The sequence below is a fragment of the Camarhynchus parvulus genome, chromosome 3, assembly GCF_901933205.1.
Source record: "Camarhynchus parvulus chromosome 3, STF_HiC, whole genome shotgun sequence".
Classification (NCBI taxonomy): Eukaryota; Metazoa; Chordata; class Aves; order Passeriformes; family Thraupidae; genus Camarhynchus; species Camarhynchus parvulus.
In genome coordinates this window covers 58893833-58914292 of record NC_044573.1, presented here as the reverse complement: position 1 = coordinate 58914292, position 20460 = coordinate 58893833, and the positions used below count along the sequence as shown (strand labels likewise).

The 20460-nt window shown below is 43.2% G+C and overlaps 1 protein-coding gene across 7 annotated transcripts in view; it reads left to right on the top strand.

Annotated features, from left to right (window-relative positions):
• The first annotated feature begins 836 nt into the window (after positions 1–836).
• The window catches only part of L3MBTL3 (L3MBTL histone methyl-lysine binding protein 3), a 76774-nt gene continuing 57150 nt past the window's right edge, over positions 837–20460 (top strand). The window contains exons 1-2 of one of the 7 annotated variants that reach the window (XM_030944930.1): positions 837–913; positions 10745–10856. In XM_030944930.1, the coding sequence (XP_030800790.1) occupies positions 837–913; positions 10745–10856 (189 nt within the window). The other 6 variants (XM_030944935.1, XM_030944936.1, XM_030944937.1 and 3 more) reach the window with 6 other exon arrangements.

Here is a 20460-nt window from a genome sequence, read left to right as displayed (position 1 = left end):
CAGATCTCCTTGCAGGTGAAGTCCATCCTGGACATTCCCATGAAATAATAAGGGCCTTCAGTTTTCACTGTTTTCTGAACCAGGGACAGAAAATTAATGAAGACGATATTTGTCTTTAGGAATACAGGGCACCGTTGGAGAGTATTCAAGCAGGTGGCACATCTGAGACTAGTTTTATTTTGTGAGCTGGCTAGGTTGTAAACCAGACGAGGCCCATCACAAGGAATGTGTCCATACTGAACGCACCCGTATTTCAGGAGCACAGGAGGAGCCTGGCTCAGCGATGCCTGGCTCAGACCTTCTCCTCGGGGATCCCCTCGCCGGCCGCGGCGAAGGGCAGCCCCTCTCCCGCAGGACCGACCCGCACTTTCCTCACTGGTGCCCAGCTGTTCTGCCTCTGCTCCAGGTCTGTTCTGCGCAGAGGATGGGGCCAAGAGCCACAGACATGCTCTCCCGGGCTCCCCGGCGCCCACCACCCGACCTCGGCAGCACCTGGCGGGACCTTCGAGGACCGGACCTCCCCCTCCCCGAAAAGTGCGAGGCGTTATTTTTGAAAGCGCCCAAAATAGCGCGCGACTGCTGCACAAGTCTCCTTATTATTCCTCCAGCGTCGGCAGTAAATCAGGGGGAGGATGCACCTCCGCCGGAGCCCTTGTCGGCAGCCGCGTTTTCGGTGAGGGCGATGCCCGCCGGCGGTGGCGGCTGCCGGGTGCCGGCGGCGGGCGGCCGGGGCGCAGCGGCAGCGCAGGCGAGGGAGGAAGAGGAGCCGCGGCGGCGGCGGCGGCGGCGGCGGCGGCGGCAGTTTCCCCTTTCCCCAGCCCTGGCTCCGCGGGCGCATGCTCACTGTGCCCGCAGCCCTGGACCATATTTGTCAGGACTACTCGAGAGACGGAGAAAGAGAGAATTTGGGGGGGTAAGGAGCGGCGGGTTCCGATCTGATCCGCAAGCCGTTTAGGGAGCCGCGATGGCAAAGGCTGGTGACGGGTTTTAATTTTCCCCCTAGGTGAGGATGAAAGTTAGAGAGAGCGCGAGAGATAAAGGGAGAGACGCACCTCCTCTCCCTCCCTTACGAAACGTATCTGGGGAAGGGGAGGGGGGCTTCTCCCCGACCACCTCGAGCAGAAAGGATGGAAGTTAATGCCGGGTAAAGTGGGCAAGTGACTCGCAAGTGGCTGGGGAGCGGCCGGGGCACCGGGGATCTCACTAAATCATAAGTGTACGAGTGTGAAAGAGGAACAAAAGAAAGAGAGAGGTGCCTGGTATTTCTTTTTCTCTTCCCAAACACATGAAGGGAGTACATGTATATATATATGCGCTGTATATTTATATACATACACAGGCACGCACGCACGTATGTGTATGTACATATATATATACACGGGGGAGGGAGCTGGGGAAATGTGTTTGGGGGGGCCTTTTTTTTTGGGGGGGGGGTAATGGGTTCCGAAGGGAGGGGGAAGGGAAGGGGAGAGACATTTTGCAGACTTGCCCCACCAATGAGCTTGTCAGTTGGCTCCATTTAATGACACTTACGGGGCACCGCCGTGCTGTTGGGAACAATGTGATGCGGGTGCCGCGGCCGGGCGGCGGGGGGAGAAGCTGGGGGGGCACGGGTGTGCGTGTGAGCGCCGGGCGGGGAGGGAGCGGAGCGGAGCGGAGGGAGGGGGCTCGCTGCCACCCGAGCCCCCCCTCCGCAGCCCCGGCTCTTTGTTCGCACAGGCTGAAGGACGGGGAGAAGTGCGGGCTGCGAGGGGGCAATGCGCAGCGGAGAGGGGTGCGAAAAAGGGTTTTTCGGTCGGAAGCGGCGAGAGGTGGCGGCTGCCGGGATATACCGGTTGAATGTGCCGTGGGTCCCCGTGTGCGAAGGCCTCTACCAGCGCGCAGCAGAGAGTTTGTATTTTCCGTCGCTCCTGCACTTTGTGTGATTGTGTGCGAGAGATATTTAAAATATAATCATCTCCCAATTTCCGCCATTTTGGGGAAAGTTTGCACACACATACACATACAAAAAAAAAAAAGGCAAGCTTGTAGCAATTTTTTTTTTTTTTAAGAGACGAAAAAAAAAAGTCTTTTGCTCGAGTGCTCAGTTCCTGCCTCTGTGCGGTGCGTGCGCCGCGCTCGCTGCGGCAGACATGTGAGGCGGCGGGGGAACGGCCCCTGCCCGCTTCGGGCTGCGTGCGGCGGCGGGGGCCGGCGCCTGTCACCGCCGCCGGCTCCGCGGGCCGGCCTCGGGGGGCTGCCGGGGGCTGGCCCCGGGGTGCCGGCGGTGTGTGTGAGCGCACATACACGTGAGTGCGTATTTTGCCGACGACGGGGGCAGGGAGCGGGGGGGCAGGCAGGGGCAGGGAATAGGACGCGGCTTTTCTGTTAAGTTGCGCGCTCTCGCCTGAAGTGCGGCCGGGGTGGGGGAGCGGCCCCCCGCGCACACGCCCGTCTCTCCCTCCCCGTCTCCGCAGCCGGTGCATATAACAACAGGATATAGGCACACTTGTTCTCGCTAGCGCGTGTGGGGCGGTGTTTTTTCGGTGGGGGGGGTGGGGGGCGGAAAGCGATTTTTTTCGGGTGGGGGAGGGAGCGGCGGCCGACGGGAAGGCGCTCCCGCGGAGCGGCCGCCCGCCCCCGGCCGGGGCTTCGGAGAGGCTGCCAGGGGCTACAGCGCCCGGGGCGGAGGGCGCCGCGTCGGGGCCGCAGCGGCGGCGCCCGCTCCCCACCCCCATGGTTCTCCCCCCTCCCCGTCGGAGCGGGCGCACGCGAGAGCGTGAGAGAAAAAGTTGGAGCGCGGGGCCGGGCGCTGGCGGCTGCGGGGCCGGGCGGGGGCGAGCCCTCCGGGGAGGCGGCGTGTGCCGGCCCCTCCCGCGGGAAGGGGTGACTTCTCTGCCCAGGGATGCCCGGAGATCGGCTGCGAGCGGCCGAGGAGCGAGCCCCCGCAGCCCCCTAGGAAAAAAGAGAGCTCGCCCCCCTCCTCCTTCTCCTTCTCCTCCGCGCTGGGGGAGGGGAGGAGGGAGGAGAAGGTAACATTTTTTTAATTTTTTTTTTCCTTTCCACTCGGAGGCAACCTCCTTTTCCCGGATCCCGGTCGGTGGAGGCGAAAGGGGTGGTGGGAAGAAAAAAAAAAAAAAGCGAGGGACCCGGTAAACAAGCAGAGTCCCTCTCTCGTTGTGCAACTTCCTCAGGAACACTTAACACCCAGTTCCTCTCCCACCCCCGCCCACACCGCGCTCGCCCCCACCGCCGCCCCCTCGCCGGGGCAGGGGGGCACTCTTCCCCCGCTCTGTTTAATTGCCCGGGGCGGGGGCGAAGGATAAAAAGGCAAATTCGGGAGGGAAACGGAGAGACTCGAGAACCGCTTTCCCCGAGCGCTCCTCCCGAGGAGCCGGGCGGGCGCTTTTGTCTCGGCGGTTCTGCCCGAGCCTAGGGAAGACGCGGACCTGAGCCCGGGTTTTCTCCAGAAAGTTTCAAGTGCAGCAAAAACACGCCGCAAAACTGGCCAAGGAGGGACCTCTGCTGGTAGGCCGCGGGCTGCCGGCGCGGGGAGCGGCGGCCGCGCCCGCCGGGCCTCGCCGCAGCGTTCCGGCCGGCGCCGCGCTCCGCCGCGCCGGGCGCAGGGACAGCGGGCGGGCAGCGGCCCGGGCGGCTCCGGGCGGGCCCCGCCGGGGGCTCGGCCTGCGCGGGAGCGGCGGGGGGCGCGCCCTGCGGCCGTGCCGCTTGTCCCGCTCGGGAGCGCCGCTGGAGCCCCCGCAGTTTTCAGGCTCGAGGAGCGGTGCGCGCGTTAGGAGGCCCCTGGAGATGCGGCAGCCTCCCCCCGGGGCGTGAGGGTCACGGCCTCTTCCGTGTCTTTTAATTACCTGTGCTTCAGCAGCGCGGTGTAAAAGCTTTACGGCGAAAGGCAGCAGGAGTTACGTTTTTAGTTTTGTTCTATTTTCTTTATTTCTTCCGTATAGTTGAGTGGCACTGGACTGATAATTTTTGCCGTTTGTACTCATGAATGGATGCTCGGTCGTGGGTGCTAAAAATCAGGTGGTGAGCATAAATAAAGCTCATTATATAAAAAATTCAGCCTATGTAATTTTAGGAAATAGTCTGTGCTCAGGACTGTGACACAGTTTTCTTAGTGCAAATCTTAAAGCTGTTCAGGAACCAATGCTTTTCACCAAGAAAGTTACCACGTTCCCAGAAGTCTGTATGATGAACATCTGTATGAGAGAAACTCCCTGAAAGTAGTGGCTGAAGGCAGCAGAGCTTTCCGCTTTTATCCGGGTGGTGCCGGGTAGGCGTTATTTCCCGGTGAGACTTCAGCAGCTTTGGCTGTGCTCCAGTTGGTCTCCTGAACTGGTTCTCTAGTGAAGGTGGCTGAAGCAATCATCTTGGATGGTCCTTGTCAGTTGGGCAATGGTAATAAACTCTGGTTTAGTTCGTGGTGTGTGTTTTCCCTTCAGTTTACTGAGGTTTTTTAGAGTATTACTTTAGAAGTTTCAATAACTTGTGATGACTTCTTTTCCTCTAATTTGAGGGTTTTTCTGGCATCACCTGTTCTGTAAAGAGAGATGGTTGAGTTTTAGTGGGCTGTTCAATTTAGTCTCATCTGTTTTTTGGTACTGCTGGTAAGGAGGATGATGGATTGTGAGTGATGGGTGTGAGGAATCAGTGATGAGCTGGCATGAGCCTTACTGAAGAAAGCGGTAGCATGTGTGTAGTCATAGCTTGTTAGTGCTCCAGTAGTAGGACTGCTCATCACAATGGGAGATGCCAGCAGCTCTTTATGAATGGGGGAGAAGGGGAGGTCTATAAATACAGTAACCTGCTGCATGTGTTTAGGAGCTAGAAAAGGTGAACTAATTGTTTATGAACAGCAGAGCTTATGGGAGCTGATAATAACTGACATATGAGGAAGAGGAGGGCATGAGTCAGACAAAAGGGATGCTCAGATGTATATTGAATTAACTTTGGGTAGGAAATAACAATTTGAAACAGGTCAGGTGATAGGAGGTGTGAAGATTCAGTGCAGGCTGTGTCTTTGTACGGGAAGGAAGAAGAAACAAATAAACAGAGAAGTTGTTTGTAACTTGCTGTGCCTGGTTCAAGCACTTAAGAGAATTTAAGACACAGGATTTCCAAGTTGTTGTGTACAACTCTTACTATCTGAGTAGGTTAAATCTCACTCAGGCCTGCATGGGCAATAGCAGAAATAAGGGAACCATGAAAGCTTTGCAGAGGAAATACTTTTCTAGTGTGAGGTACAAGCTGTTTATAAACAAGGAAAGGCTGTCAGTGGTAAGTTTCATTAGATGACAGAATAGCTTTGGTATTGGGTAACTATTGTTGTAGTGTCTTGTGGGTATTTGAAAATGAGGCAGTAGATGAAGGCTGTGTGTAATTGTTACCCAGTCTCCAGCAATGGTACAGCAATAACTGTGTTACCTTGCTGACACAGACCGGACTCAGATGAGGACAGCATGAACCTCCTCTAACCACCGGTGCAGACCCAGGCTTCACAGTATTTTTCAATGCTTTTGTGGTCATATTCTTCCTGTAGGAAAAAGGTTTAAAGCCAAAATATTGGGAAGCAGGAGCGAACATACAGAGTAGCCGTGGAGCATCTAGTAGTCAGAAGAGTAGCAACAGATGAAAAAGAGTAAATAATGCTAAGGGGACATCATCAGTAGGAACTCTGGTCCTTTTCCTGTTGCAGCCTTTGAGTGGCAAAGAATTTTAAGCTGTGTCCCTTTATATATATACATATAAAAGCTATATCTCATCTTTAAAATACCTTGCTTGTAATAAACTTCATGAGCAACAGGCAAAATAGTGACATTTACTCAAACAACTTTTCAACACAGAGAATAGAAACAGGGCAGAACTAGCAGTTTCCAAACAATGAAAAATAAGATTTTTGAGGAAAATGGGTATCTGAAAATAATTCTTTTAGTGAAATAGTAAAATAATTAAACCTTTAAACAGTACAAGAAAAAACACATATTAAAATGTGGTGGGTAGCATCAAAGAATTTTACCATTTCCTGCACTGTTCCTGTTGTGGTTGTTTTTCTGTAAGTGAAGAGTCTGGTGCAAAAATATGAGGGTGAGAAAGAGGCAAGTGTGAGATGTGCCTAGCTCAAAGAGAGGACTGTGAAGAGAGAAGCAGGGCTCACCCCAGTGGGTTTACACTCAATTGGCTTTGCTTTTGCTGTCATGAAGCTTGAACTCACTACTGTTGTCAAATATAGGGAACTTACATTGCAAGGAGTAATTCTGCTTCATGTGGCTTTGGGAGTGTAACACGTCAGTGCTGGTAATATTCACATTCTTACATGTTAAATAAAACTAAGCTGAGTATCCACTTGTCCCTGGTGTCTAGAAGTTGGTGTATATGCAGCTCTGGTACACGGAGTTGTTCTCTTCAGATCCACTTTGTTTTCCTTATTTACTGGATATGGGAAAATGTGTCCTTTTAACTCATGAATGCTACACCAGTCAGCCTTGGAGATGTCCGAAGTAAATGTATACAATACTAGGACAAAAATGCTAACCTGTTGCCTTTGTTTCTGAACATCCATCAATGCTGGTGTCACCCAGTCCAGTGGGGAAGAGAGACCATGGCTTGCCTGTAGAAGGATGTTGTCTCTCTTGGGATCTCTTTTTCCATTGGAACTCACTCTTGGTGTCACTTGCTGTGATCTCCTCTGGGTCTGTGGTCCCAGCTTTGGGTCTCCTCATAGGAGCTATCAGCTGGGGAGAGGATCAGTTTGGGGCAAATCTGCTAGGCTGTCTTGTAATGACAGCTACAGAAATCCTCAAAAGTACAAATAGAAATACACAGAGATGCATAAGAAGAAATGACGAATTACTGCAGACATGTTATACCAGTCTCGCAGTGATGACTGGTGGCTTTACTGCTGAGCTCTTTCTGCTGCCAGTGACCAGTATTGAGTTGACCCCACTGGTTAGAAATCATACAGGCATTTCACAGTTAGCATCTTAGATGTTAAAAATTTGGGTAGGGGTCAGGTAGTTTTTTTTAAGCACTGACTGGAAGGAAGACTCCTGTTACTACTTTCTGATGTATTCACTACGTAACCCTATAATTACTTCAGAAACTACTTGTAAGTCTAATTGGCATTTTCTGTCCTGCTTCTTTGCTTTATACCTTTAGACAGTCTCTCACCAGAGGAAACTATCTAATTTTTAGTGCTGTTATTCTCAGTAAGTATCTCCTCCGTGAAGTACACATTTATCATTGAACCTGTTGGTAAAAATGAAGGTTTTTCTAAAGGATGTGTCTTAATCTTATTAAATGTGCTTGTTTATTTTAGTGGCTTTATTACATATGTCTGAAACAAAGTTAATGTTGAAATATTAATATGCAGCACACTTCTCCTATGGCTGTGAGAACTGAGATAGTTACATCCCTAAAGGCAGATTCTGGAGATGCTTTTGGAAGATGACTGCTCCAAGTACTTACTATTATGTCCTTTCCTTCACATTAGGTGGCATTCACTGACAGGCCCCTTATTCGTCTAGTATTTTTACTACTTTTCTGGCAGTGCTGCAGCAGAAATGATACCAGATGAAATCATTATAGAAGGAGTTATACTAGTTCAAAGAACTACATCAGAGCATTAAAAACAAAAAAATTAAAGGTGTAGATAAGACATTCTTTAGTTTTCTTTGTTCTGAGATTTAGATGTAGCTATTGCAATGAGTTCTTCCTTTTTTAGTACCTCGGTGCTGTAACAATTTTACGGGTCTGTATCTTATTTCTTTCTATCATTAGTAGAGGGATATAGGCCTATCTTTCATCTGTTCAAAGTCAGTAAAGCTGGAAACAGATACTTTGTTAAAAGTGATTCCTTTTTGTAAATTAATTTCTATCTGCGTTGCCCTGTGACCTTTTCATTCCCGCTAAGAACACTTCTGAAGCTGCCGAATGTGAAACATACACAGATTGTGCCTTTGACGTTGAGTTAATTTCAAAAGGAAAGCAATAATGAATGTCTTTAGACATCTCCAGAATGTATCATTTTTGCTGCTTGTTACCTGAGGAAAGTTTCTTATGTGCAATTAAGTCAGAATTTGTATGTTTTCTTGAGACAAGTATGCCCTGAACATTTCTGTTACAAATTTTTCATTACCTTTCGTGGTTTGCTCCCTGCCTAAGTAGGCTAGACTCTTTCAGTTTTCCAGCCCCCCGGTAATTTTCGTGTCTGTAATGGGAGTGGCACTATGGGGGGAGATGGCAGCATCTGATGGAGCAGCTGTGCTGTCCAATGCTCCTTGCTCTGTGGTAAACAGCTGCTGAGAGGTAGCATTTCTCCACAGCCTTCCAAGTCTTTTCCCAACTTCTGTCATACCTTCTGCAGAAATCATTGGAGCATGTTTTCTGTTATAAACCGCAGGAGGGTTGAGTGAAGTGTCCTTTAAATAGAATGATAATTTAAGATTACTTAGAGACTTCAGTTAATGCAGAATGCAGCTTTGTGTTTGCTTAGCCAGGCTAGTCCTGGGGAGCTTGTTCCACTAATGTGCTTGAACCAGCATGTTTTGTGTCCTTAAAACTTAACAGGTGCCTGGAGAGATCCCATTTTTTAGCTACTCCTTAGCAGCTTGGGTCTTGTGTTCTTGAGGGAGGGCCTGTGCCTCTGCTGCTGTGCTGCAGTTCAGTTTGGTCAAGCCTGCTTGAATTGGTTTGCAGTGGTACATGGTACTCAGATCAAGCAGAGATCCCAAGTTGTGCTGCAGGAGCTTGCCCTGAGGCAGGGTGGTGGATTTGCCTGGGATTGTAAAAGATGAGATCTATGGCTTTGGGGAATTTCTCAGTTTGCGCTGAATTTGTTTAGATTTATTGATGTTTTTTAAAATGAATTTTTGTACATTTTTGTTGTGGTTTTCAATACTTTCTCACAGAGAATTACCTAAAGGTGGGAAACACATTTAATCATGTAGTTCTTCTTACTTCAAACTTGTCATGTGAAAAACGTGAAGTTTGCTCAAAAAGCATTCTGTGAACCCTGCCTACCATGTAAAAATAAAGGGGAATGTGAAGGCTTTTACTCTTAGTAGTGGATATTGACTGAGGTCCAGCTTCTGTTATCTTGTTGATAACTGTGTAGTTGCTGTAGTGTAATGAAAGAACTCATGGAGAAATGTGTTACTCAATTCTGCTAGAAATGAAGAGGAAACCAAGGAGAAATGAAAGGGAGTTCAAATTGTGTACCCCAAACCAAACTAGTATGTGTCTGTAGTGGGGATGTTACAGTGATGGATACTATTTTCTGATGAATACAATGTAAATTCAATTGTTTTTCATGCAACTAAGTTATGTTAGTGTTTTTCTCCTCAACCTTTCAATGAAAAGCTTCTAGAGCTAACCAGAGTTTACTTCTGCTTCGTTTGCATCTTTTTCTGTTACTGGAATGAACAAATAGCACCTTTTTGTTTGGTTGGTTGGTTTTTTATTTGTTTGGGGGTTTTGTTTTTTGTTTTTGTTTTGTTTTTTTTTTAAGTCATGATCTCCAGAGAGTATTTGCAGATTCAGAGTGGGACCTAAGTTAGAAATTAGGTTTTAGAAAACAAGGTTAAACTTTGAGGAAGTTCTCTATCTATTTGAATTTCAAATACTGATGCTTGCAGCAAAAGTTTGCAGTCTCCAGATGGGGTATGAGGCTTAGAAAGTGTTCGTTTAAAAGTTCAGAGAGTTTACATTCCAAAAAGTTCAGAAAGTGCAAATTTCAAAAGTGGTGAGGTTTTGCTAATAGTTCACAAACAATGACAGCTAATTTTGCCACATATTATTTCAGCTGCTAGGCATAGTGCGGCCGTTCCTCAGAAACAAAATTAATAAGTCAGATTCCACATTGCACAAATAGTAAATTAGGTGCCAGGCCACAGATTTAAAGATGACTGGGTTTGTGAGAAGTGGAAAGGAAGAAGTTGGTGGCCCACACAGCTGGCTGCTAGAAACACTTGCAGTTCAGGGCAACTGATGGTAACAAGTGGTGAGCTGAAGCCAGGGGTCAGAGGCAAATGCAATGTACTTCTGTTGCTTGTGCAAATTTTTTGTCACAAAAAGGGATGTCCAAATGCACTATTTCTGAAGGTATTATCTTCTCTCCACTCTGCAGCAGAGGGATCCGGTAAAGTCTTGCAAAGCAGTAGGTTTCTCTGGGGTATATATGTGCTTCTCTACATGGAAATTAGTTTTAACAAATGCAATTCAAAATTTATCTGTATGGAAACAGATAAAGAATATTCAAGTGTCCTGAGTCAGACCAGGAAACTGACAGTTTCAAATTAATTTTGAAATTTTAATTTGAACTTGGGTAAAGCATTCACATCAGCACGCTATCCAATATTAAGGAAATCCAGTTCTGTTAATCAGTGCTGAGTGTATTTATTAGAGGCATGCAGTCATGTCTTGCCTTTCCTAGAACAGATGTTTTTAAGTGTACTTGACATGTTTTCCTCATGTCAATTTATTTGCAGTTTGAAATTTTTCTTTTCTCTCCAGTACAGCCCCATTGCCTCCTAGTGTGTGAAACAGGTATTATTTTCAAAGTTTCAGAAAGATTTCCCCTTACTTTTATTACGTCATGTATATTATCAGCCTTGTCATCAGTTGTCCACATTGCCAGTGTGTAGAGGGAAGCATTTGATACAAACCTGTGAAATGCATTAGAAGAAAGACCTGGTGATATAAGCATTAAACCACTTACAGAATTTTCAGATAACCTTTTCCTTTTTTTTTCCAGTACATGCATCATGAATGAATCTGCGTCTAGTGGAAATGGTCAGGAGTTTGATGTATTTAGTGCAATGGACTGGAAGGATGGCATAGGTACTTTGCCAGGAAGTGACCTAAAGGTAAGATATGTAATTTTTTCAATAAAAATGTTAAATGACAAAAGGATGCATTTGAAAAGCTGGTGTGTAGGTATCTGCTTTTATGAATAAAACATGAATCTGCAGTTCTGAGTTAAGAGACTGTAGCCTGTTAGGTTTTAGCTCTTGGAGTTTCTTGATTCAGTTTGTGGTGCTGGCACAGACAGCCGTCATCCCCGTAGGAAGGCATAAATTAGCATGCCTCACTATACAGACAGAATTAATCAAATGCACAAAATCCCAAAGAAATCTCAAAAGTGTGAAAATACAGTCCACTTAGAGCATTATATTACTGTATCACTAAGAATTTTCATACTGTCATTGACTCTCACAGTCTTACATTCTTAGGTCTTTTTATTTCTAAAAATAGTTTATTTTTGCTATGCTTTTGTCATGTGGGTGCCTAGAAAGATGAATTAAGTCAGTGCTTCTGAGCTGGTTTCAGTTTAGAAATTTGAATTATATCAGAGTAGTAATTTTGCTTACATTTCTCACACTGGTTGAGTTTCCTGAAGTGAATCACAACTCTTTTGTTTTCAGTTTCTTTTTATTTATCTGTCGTCAGAAGGTACCCTTTGCTGTGCTTGCAATTTTGATATTAGAGATTGTCTTGTACCTATTTCCTCTTGATTAAAGTCAATGTTTTTGTATAAATCAAATGAATGTGTTTTGCTTGTAGTTTATGTTTTGGAAGGAATCTCACAAGAAAATGTGTGGCATTTAAAACAAATTTTTATCTTTTGCTGCCTAATAGGATTTCTATTGTTGAAGTAAAAATTTTTAAAAATGTTTTAAATTTGGGACATACGTGTTGTGAATGTGTTTTTGTGTTGGTGTTTAGGTCTTTTTGTTTGTTTGTTTTTGTGGGTTTGTCTGAATTTTTGCTTTTAGTCACAGAACAGTAGAATAAATGTACAGAATAATTTTCTTTGCAGAGGACTTCAGGCCACCACCCAGACTGAGTATCCAGGCCTCGGGGCAGGTTAGATCAGGTTGCTCAGGATTTGGTTATCTGCAGGACTGGAGATACCACAGTCTCTCTGGGTGAATTGTTCCAGCATTTTTCTACACTCATAGTAATTTTTTCCTTTTATGGATACTTTGTTGGAATTTCTCCTTCTGTAGCTTATGCCTGCTGCCTCTTGTCCTTCTCCCATGCACATCTGAGAAGAACCTGGCTCCATCCCCTCTATATCCTCCCATTAACTGCTGGAAGACAGCAGTAAAATCTCTCCTTCTGTTCTTAAGACTGAGCAAATAGATTCACTCAGCTTCTTGCATGTCATCTGCCACAGCCTGTACCTGGTTTGGTGGACTTGCTGCAGTGTGAGAGTGCCTTTCTCCTAGCAGGCACATCAGTATTCACTGGAGGAGAATGGTGTGTTCCCTGTCCTGCTGGCTGCCCTCTTGCTCAGGCAGACTGGAGTGCTCCTGGCCACCTTTCCTGCCAGGGCATGTTGCTGACTCATGTTCAGCTCATAGGTTTTCTGCAAAGCTGCTCTCAGATAGTCAGACCCTGGTCTGAACTAGTGTACAGAGAGGCTCTGTTCCAGGTGCAGGACCTAGTGCCTGCTTTGGTGGACCTGCATGGCATCTTGTTAGCCCATCTTCTTCAGCTTATTGAGGTCTAGATAGACCAGCAACCCTGCCCTTCAGTTCATCAGCGATTTTCTTCAATTTCATAATTTTCTTTTCCTGCCTGTACTCATAGAGAAGCCTTTCTTGTTCCCTTTGCTAGTTTATTCTCTGGCTGAGTTTTGGATTCCTAATTCCATGACTGTACACTACAGCAATATCACTACATACCTTGTCTGTGAAGTTTCCTTTTCCACATCCTGCTTACCTCCTTTTCCTTTTTGAACTAAGTCAGAAGTCCCTGGTTCATTCAAGTTGGCCTTCATCCACATTTGCCTAACTTCTTGAACATTGACATGCCTCATTCTCCTGGTGTGAAGTCCTTGGAGAGAGAGACAGATTTCCTGGGCCTACTTACCCTTTAGAACAGTGTCCTGTATGATCCTGCCTAGCAGATCTCTGAACAAGCCAACATACGCCTCTTCTGAAGTCCAGGGCTGCCGTTTCATTATTTGTTTCTCTGGCTTCTTTCAGGATTTCAGACTACATCATGTCATAGTGATGATGATAGCCAAAGTTATGATGAGCTTCCACATCTCTGAACAGTTCTGTATTTTTAAGTCCAGGCTTTCAAAATTTCTTTCTATTTTAATATGCAACATTGTATGAAAGGGAACCATAGTATTGCAGTATTTGAGCAGTACAAAAGGGAACAGTGCAGGAAAATATAATAATCTCATATAAATCACTGGTTTGTGCTTTTTTCAATTGTGGCTATCCTATGTTGTACAAAACTGAAGCAAAGTTAGTTCACTAATGAGTAGAGGAACTGAAAGGTTTCCGTGGGAAGAAGTGAGGGAAAGGAGCTGGGAGGTAGCTCAGGGTAACTTCAAGAAATCATATAGATGATTCTTAACTATGTGCTTTTCAGCAAAGTATGAGCTTCATTTTAAGGCTGCTCTTTTTTTCTTCTTCTTTTTTTTTTGTTTATTTATTTATTTATTATAATTTGGAAACAAACATATTTGATTTTTGGACAGAGATTCTTTCTTTCGTCCAAGCATTAGGGGAGGTGCATTCAGAGGTGCAATAGTAGTCTACCCAGAATGGCCAAATATACAGAGTATTGTCCAGGCAGCTCCATTTTGGGTTATTATTTGGGGGTTTGTTTGCTTGTTTGCATTTTGTTAGCTACAAAAGCAAGGGGTTGAAGGGATGAAAGGGATGGAATTGAAATGGAGCTATTTTAAGACTGACTGAAGGAAGAATATTTTCTAACAATGCAGAATTATTCCAAGGTCACTGTACCAGGGAACATCAAGATTCAGTGAGAAACTAGGTGTTCGCACAGATACCAAAAACAATTTGAGCTGTTAAAATAGTACGGACTTTTAAGCTTTTATGATAATTGTAGCGACTCATATTTCAAGACTGCTTCTAAATAGTGGTTAAGATGGTGACTAATCACTTGAAATAGTAAATGTGATCATGGAAGATATGTCATGCTCTATGTGGAATTCTCAGAATGGGTTTAATGAGGATTATTTACCTGAACTCTCCTGGTCGCAGAGGATTTTATATTGTGTCCTGAACCTAAAGAAAATGACCTTACATCACAGTTACTTATTGTAAGCTTGTGTGTGTCTTTCAAAAATTGTAATAGTACTTGTTTCACTAAAGGCATCAAACCATTGTTGTGTATTTACATTGAAATGCACTTGAGAAATCTGATGAAAACACTGTAATAGCAAGATACTTAAACACAAATGTTCTAGATTTGCAGCTTGGTAATAGATTAGAGTGTCTGAGTCATTTTATAACAAATAGTACGCGATAGCTTAAATATCCATTGTAGACGATGTATTGCTTAATTTCTCACGTTTAATCTTTTCTCTTCCTAAAATATTAGGGGAAATTGAGCAGTCAGATTTGGTAAAATGTGTTGTATCAGCATATTAAGTTAAACCTATACCAAAATATTGAAATGCTGCTTTTTAATATCAACATTTTAGGGAGTTACCTAATTGAAGTCCTTATTTTTAGTTGTATAAATAATATAGCATTGGCTTGATTTACTGCTTGCATGATGAAGTGTCATGCTTATTTTAATGTATGCATGTTTTAAGAAATCTCTTTTCTTGTGTGCTTTATTAAAATCCAGCCTGGGGTTATCAAGCAAGTATGTATGAGCAACCATTCTTTTTAGAACCACTTAATTTTTGTGAATATGAGTTCCTGAATGGTGAAAAGTTGGTAAAACACTATTGTAAGTAGAGCAAAATCTTTTTGAAACATTCAAAAATAACTTTTCTCAATGTTTTCTTAAAATTTCTTAAATCTAACTTTTCTTATGGTACAGAGGAACATCTAAATCAGGAATAGATACTTGGATTATTTCTTTTTGTTGTTTCCCAGGCTAATCAAAATGAGGGAGCAAATCAGATACCAAGCTTCCGTTCTCAACCATGCCACTGTCTCTTATTCCTGAATCTGTTTCTATACCAGTAAAATGCTGAAAATGTTATTTTCCTGTGAGTTTGGGCGCTGTTAATTCTCAGGGTTTTGTCACATGTAGTTGGAGAAAGCTGTGGAATTACATTCTTACACAGGCTTTGTTAAAAAAATCTTCAGCAAAAATAGTTAACACTCTTTGAATACTGCTTTGAACATGCTGTGTGACAGATAAGTAGTGAGTAGTTGTGGAAAATGCTAGAATTTCAAATTACATAGGGAATAGGGAGAATTAAAAATTGTACAGTATGATGCACTGAAGACTGTGAACAAAAATTCTAGCATTGTATATTAGTTCTTTCAGTATGTTTAAATAAAACAGAAAACTTGAATTCCAGTAGAATTTAAAATAGTTTACAAATTACAGAATGCCTTCATGTGGCAGGCAAAGTAATGTATGCTCATCTGAAAAACATCAGTGCTTACCAGTTACTCTGCATGGTGTGAATGTAAATGTGAAACACTCCTCTTTTTTCTCTTTTTTTTTCTTTTTTTTTTTCAAATCTCTGTGCTGACTGCACACAGTAACACTATGGCTTCAAGATTTAAATATACTCATTAAATTGGAAAAGCTGTAATAATTTACAGTCACTTCCTACTGCAGTGACAGAAGTTTATGAAGTACTTCTTAATGCATTTTCTAGTGCTGTGTTTGGAAAGTGAGCAGTTATAAACTGCGTGGACAGAATTTTGGGTATTTCCAGCTTGCAGATTGTGCTTGAACATAAAGGAAAAAAAAATTAAAATTTAATGATGAAGAAATTAACCTGTAAATAAAGTTGGGCAGCAAATATTGTAGGAAACCTGATAGAGTAGTGGATATGAATGGTGGAATAATGGCCAGTGGTGTTTGGTATTTCCAGCAGCGCTGTCAAGAAGGTAAGAGTGTTTTGGATTGCTGTGTTTCTGAATGCAGGGGTGCTGCACCAACTCAAGGCAGTAAAGTGCACCCTTCCACCTGAAGTTGTGTTCCAGCTTGCCTGGAATAATTAATGATTTTAGAACAACTTATTTTCTCACACTGTTATGGAAACATGGGTAGCATCTCGGGCAATAACTTTGTACAGTGCTTTTGCAGTGCAGCGCTGTTCATATTCTCTCATGGTGGCATGGGCTACACTTGGAATCTGGAGAGGCAGGGAGGGTCCATGAGAGTGGTGTCCATGGGAAACATCACTGGTAACTGGTTAAATCACTGTCAGCACTGGGAAGGTGCTGCTCCAGAGAGAAGATGGATTCCTTTCAGGAAAGGTGGTAAGGAGTAGCATAGGGAGCAGAAAGCAAGGTACGTGGGGACTTCCTCTGACCATGTGCAAGCCCCAGCAGATCTACCTAGTGGTCTGGTCCTTTCCACATGAAATTAACTTTATTCTGTTGCAATATACTGTAATTAATCAGCTCTTGCTCTACTTCATTGCCATAGATTTCTGGTTAAAACTTTGCAATGTCATAAAATGAGTTAACCTTATGTAAAGAAAAGAAAGACCAAAAAAGGAAATTTCACTATTAAAATCGTTAAAACTGCAAAAGCAAGAAATGCTGGATTTAGGTTTGCCTTTGGATCTTTATTTGGGTTCCCTCATGTGTATTCATGGTAGTCTTAAGTGATCACATGGTATTTTACCACAAAGTCTTCTGTGCTATTTGCTATAGATGCTGTTAAATTTGCAAACAACTGGGCGGGGGTTTCAGGAAGGAAAAGGAATAGTTTTGTGGCTATTGCAGGTAAATCCCACACAGGAATGCTTAGCACCACACTTGTTTCTACAGCAGCCTTTCTGCGCAATGCCGAACAACTCACTGGAACCAAATTTTTGGCAGGTAGCCATTTTTTATTTGCTTGCTAGCTTGGGCTTTCCATGAGATATTAGTGTCTTGTATCTAGAAATACTCTGGCCAAAATAATTTGGAGCCAGGGTTGCCTTGTAGGTCAACTTCTGGATCAATAAGCGTCATCTTGGCAGGCCTTGACTTCTGGCTCTGTTGCTGATTTATGTGTCACCTTAAGAAAGTCTGTTTAGCTGCAATTTCCTACTCAAGTGGAGATAATAAGGCAGACTGAGTTTGCAGTGTAGAGAAATCAGTGGGAAGCCCTCTGGTACTGAGATAATTCTTGAGCACTTGAAGTGGGATGGGAGGGGGTTTGGAAGAGCCTGAGGAGTGTCTAAGAATAAAGTAGATAAACATTACTGCAGACAGGACTGAGGTATTGGTATATACTGGGAAAATGTCAGTCTCTCTTTCTAAAGGGATATGTTTTCTGATGGTACCTTAGCTTTCTGTTCAGCAGTAATGAAAGAATGCTCCTATTATTTTTTATTTTTGGAAGGATATAATTTGATAGCAATTCCTTCCTGCTTGTGCCTGCCCAGATAGGAAAAAACCCTTTCTTTTTGGATGCAAATTGTTGTCTCTTCTTTGTTACTTCAGGATTAGCCTATTGCAGTGTTACTGAAGCATTTTAAAATCAGTCCAAGACTGGTGGAAGTGCTTGCCTTTCTTGCTGACAGCATCTTTCCAGTGAGAGTGGGTCTGGCCTTGCCCCTTGGTTGTGGTGAGGAATTTAATTTCTGCTGACTGTGATTTAGGGAGTCTAGATACCCTGTGATGCCACTTAAGTTTGTCTTTTGCCATACTTGTGGAGTAGCAGTGTGCAGGCAGGATCCTTTCTCATGATTGAAGAAGCAGAATTGGCAGGTGCAGAAACAGCACATTTCCCCAATATTCTCTATCCCCAAAAGAGTCAAAATTTTGTGACAAGGCAAGTGTAAGGGGTCACATGCTTACTCAGTGCTTTAAAATAAGCTGGGAGCAGAGTACTCAGAAGGATGAAGAGCTACCAAAGGGAGGTTTTTTCTTTTGTAAGTGGCTGAGAACAGAGATTTTGTTTCAGGAGTTGCTTTACACTGCATTGTAACAGTAATTGCTAGAGTGCCTAAAGCTTTTTTAGGTATGTGTTCTTTGTTGTACACAGGGGTTTTTTAAAAAAGAAAATAAACAGTCATTCTGCTTTCAAACCATGTAGAGTAAATAAGACTGTCTTTACTGCTTGAAGAAAGAGTATAAAAATACCAACAGCTGCCTCATTTTTCTGAATGCTATTCAGCCCTTGCCTGGGGCAGGGGTTCTGTGGAAAAAGTAGTATGTGATTGTGCATGTAAAGAGTGTATCACACACACAGGGAAGAGGGGTCTGGTTGAATGGACAAGCTCTGGCATTTAATAACTTATTCAACTTCAGTAATATGTTATAAATACTTTGGCATGTAGCAGGATGTGGTCGGACAATTCAATGGTGACAGGCAATTCCTTCACTTTAAAAAGACTGTAAAATGCCAGGAAAGCTCTGATTTATTTGAGAAGTCCCACTGAAACCACTGTGACTAAATGGGGATTAACATCAAGAATGATGATAACTTCTTGCTAGCTAGAGATCAGAGTGTCGTTCTTGTATCACTGAAGTCCCAGGTGTCAGTCCTTTTGACAAACTGCTGTGGAATTCTGCTACTTAAACGTAGCTACTTCATAGGCATTAAGACTATTGAACATTTACTCCGTTTACTTGTGTTTTGGATATTAAAAACTTTGCAGATTTCTTATGAAAGCATCCACAATCACTTTTGTGGTGTCAAGATATGTTTTGTTGCTGAAGTGCCTGTCAGAATGCAGCAACAATTGTCTTTATTGCAATGAACTCTTTGTCCTGGTCTTGCCCAGTAGATGGTGGTGTTGGCTGATTTTTCTAATTTATTTTAAAGCTGTGTATTAACATATGTGGGGGTTTGTTCTTTTTTTTTTCTCCTTTGCATTTCAATTGCTCGTCCTTTTTTTCTCTTTTTGTGTCTGTCCTCCCAAATAATAATTTTACCATACATAAAACAATAACAGCTTTTATTCTGATTGGATACCTGTGGGAACTGATGAGATCTTTTACATTCTTAAGAGGACACAATTAGCAGCAAACACTGATAGTTTGATCTGTGTTGCTCTGAATTGGACACATGTAACAGTGGGGACTTAATTTGAAATTAGATTGTATGCATTTGTTCCCAACAGGTTTGAGTTTTAAGAATTAATCTACAATATGATAGACATTTTGCATTGTTTGTGATTTTTGTTCATCCCACAGAGAGACAAATGCTCAAGAGTACTTTTATGAAATGTGGAAAAGAGAACTGAAAGCCCTTTTAGCATTCAATTAGCCATACATAAAACCACAGTGTCTTCCAGCCAGCAGGATAAGGCAAAGAACTTCCATTAGAAATGGAAATTCTCTAAACCCACTGGAGTTATGCTTTGTCATGTTCCCTGGGATTTTTGTGGTTCAGCATAGCACATGGTGGGCAAAGAATGACAGGCTGAGCAGAAAGATGGAGAATATTTTCATAAGAGCAGAAGGACCATGTGCTTAGCACAATAAAATAGAGTTTGAGGAGGTACATAATCCTTTGCTCCATCATATACCAAGAGAGTAAGTGTTGGGGTACTACAGCTATCCATAGGTTAATGTAGCTTAGGAAAAAATGGGTACAAACTGACAATGAATATTTGGAAATTAAAATATGAAAGGAACTTTTTCAAGAAAGAAATTCAGGACTTTCAGTTCACTGGTAACTGAAAACCTGTCTTCTTCTGAAACATTTATGAAATACTTTGTGTGATACTATTGCTTGTAGTAGACAAAGGCCTCATATCAGTGGCTTATGAAACTTGTTTCAGTCCTGTGTAAATTTTCAAACAATTTTAATTTTTTGTAAAATGTTTATTGAAAGTAATTTTGGTCCCAGTAGAAAAACTTTGCATGTGGACGGACAGAAATGGTTCAGAAAGTATTGATAATGTTTGATTATTATTTATTTAAGCCTTGGGTTCTCTCAGTATGTTCATTATCTATTGAATGAACATTAAAATTTTCCTGGGGATAAAATTAACAGTCATAAAAGCTGAAGTTTTTAGTATATCAGGGCATCGTTTCCCGAGAATGTGAAAATGTATCTCGGCTCTGAGTGGAAGGCATCTCTATTGATGTTTAAATGGAAGCTACTGTTCTTCATCCTTGTGGGAAGTGCAGACAAGGCAGCTGAGTAAGTTCTGTGTTGTATACTTACCTGTTAGCAGCTGGACTCTTCCTGCCAACTCCGTTGCAATATGTTTGCATTAAAAGAATGGCAGTTACTTGAGCATGTGTATTTTTGCCCTCATTGCTCGCCTGTACATGAAACATCGGAATTTAAATTTCCTACCCAGATGCTTTATTTATTCCTGTTTATCTTCATGTGAATTTGTTCAGGAAAGCTATTGAGGTTTCTTTCTCTTCTCTGTTGCTGTCTGATCTTTTAAGACCATTGGCTTCATAGCATGGGACAGAGAATAACCTTAAGAGATTACTTAAAATTTGCCAACAGGCATTTGACAAAAGTCGAGTGGATTGAATTTATGCACAATAAGCCTTATAATTTATTCTCTTTAAAATATTAAGGTGACAAAAATGAGTCTTTTTT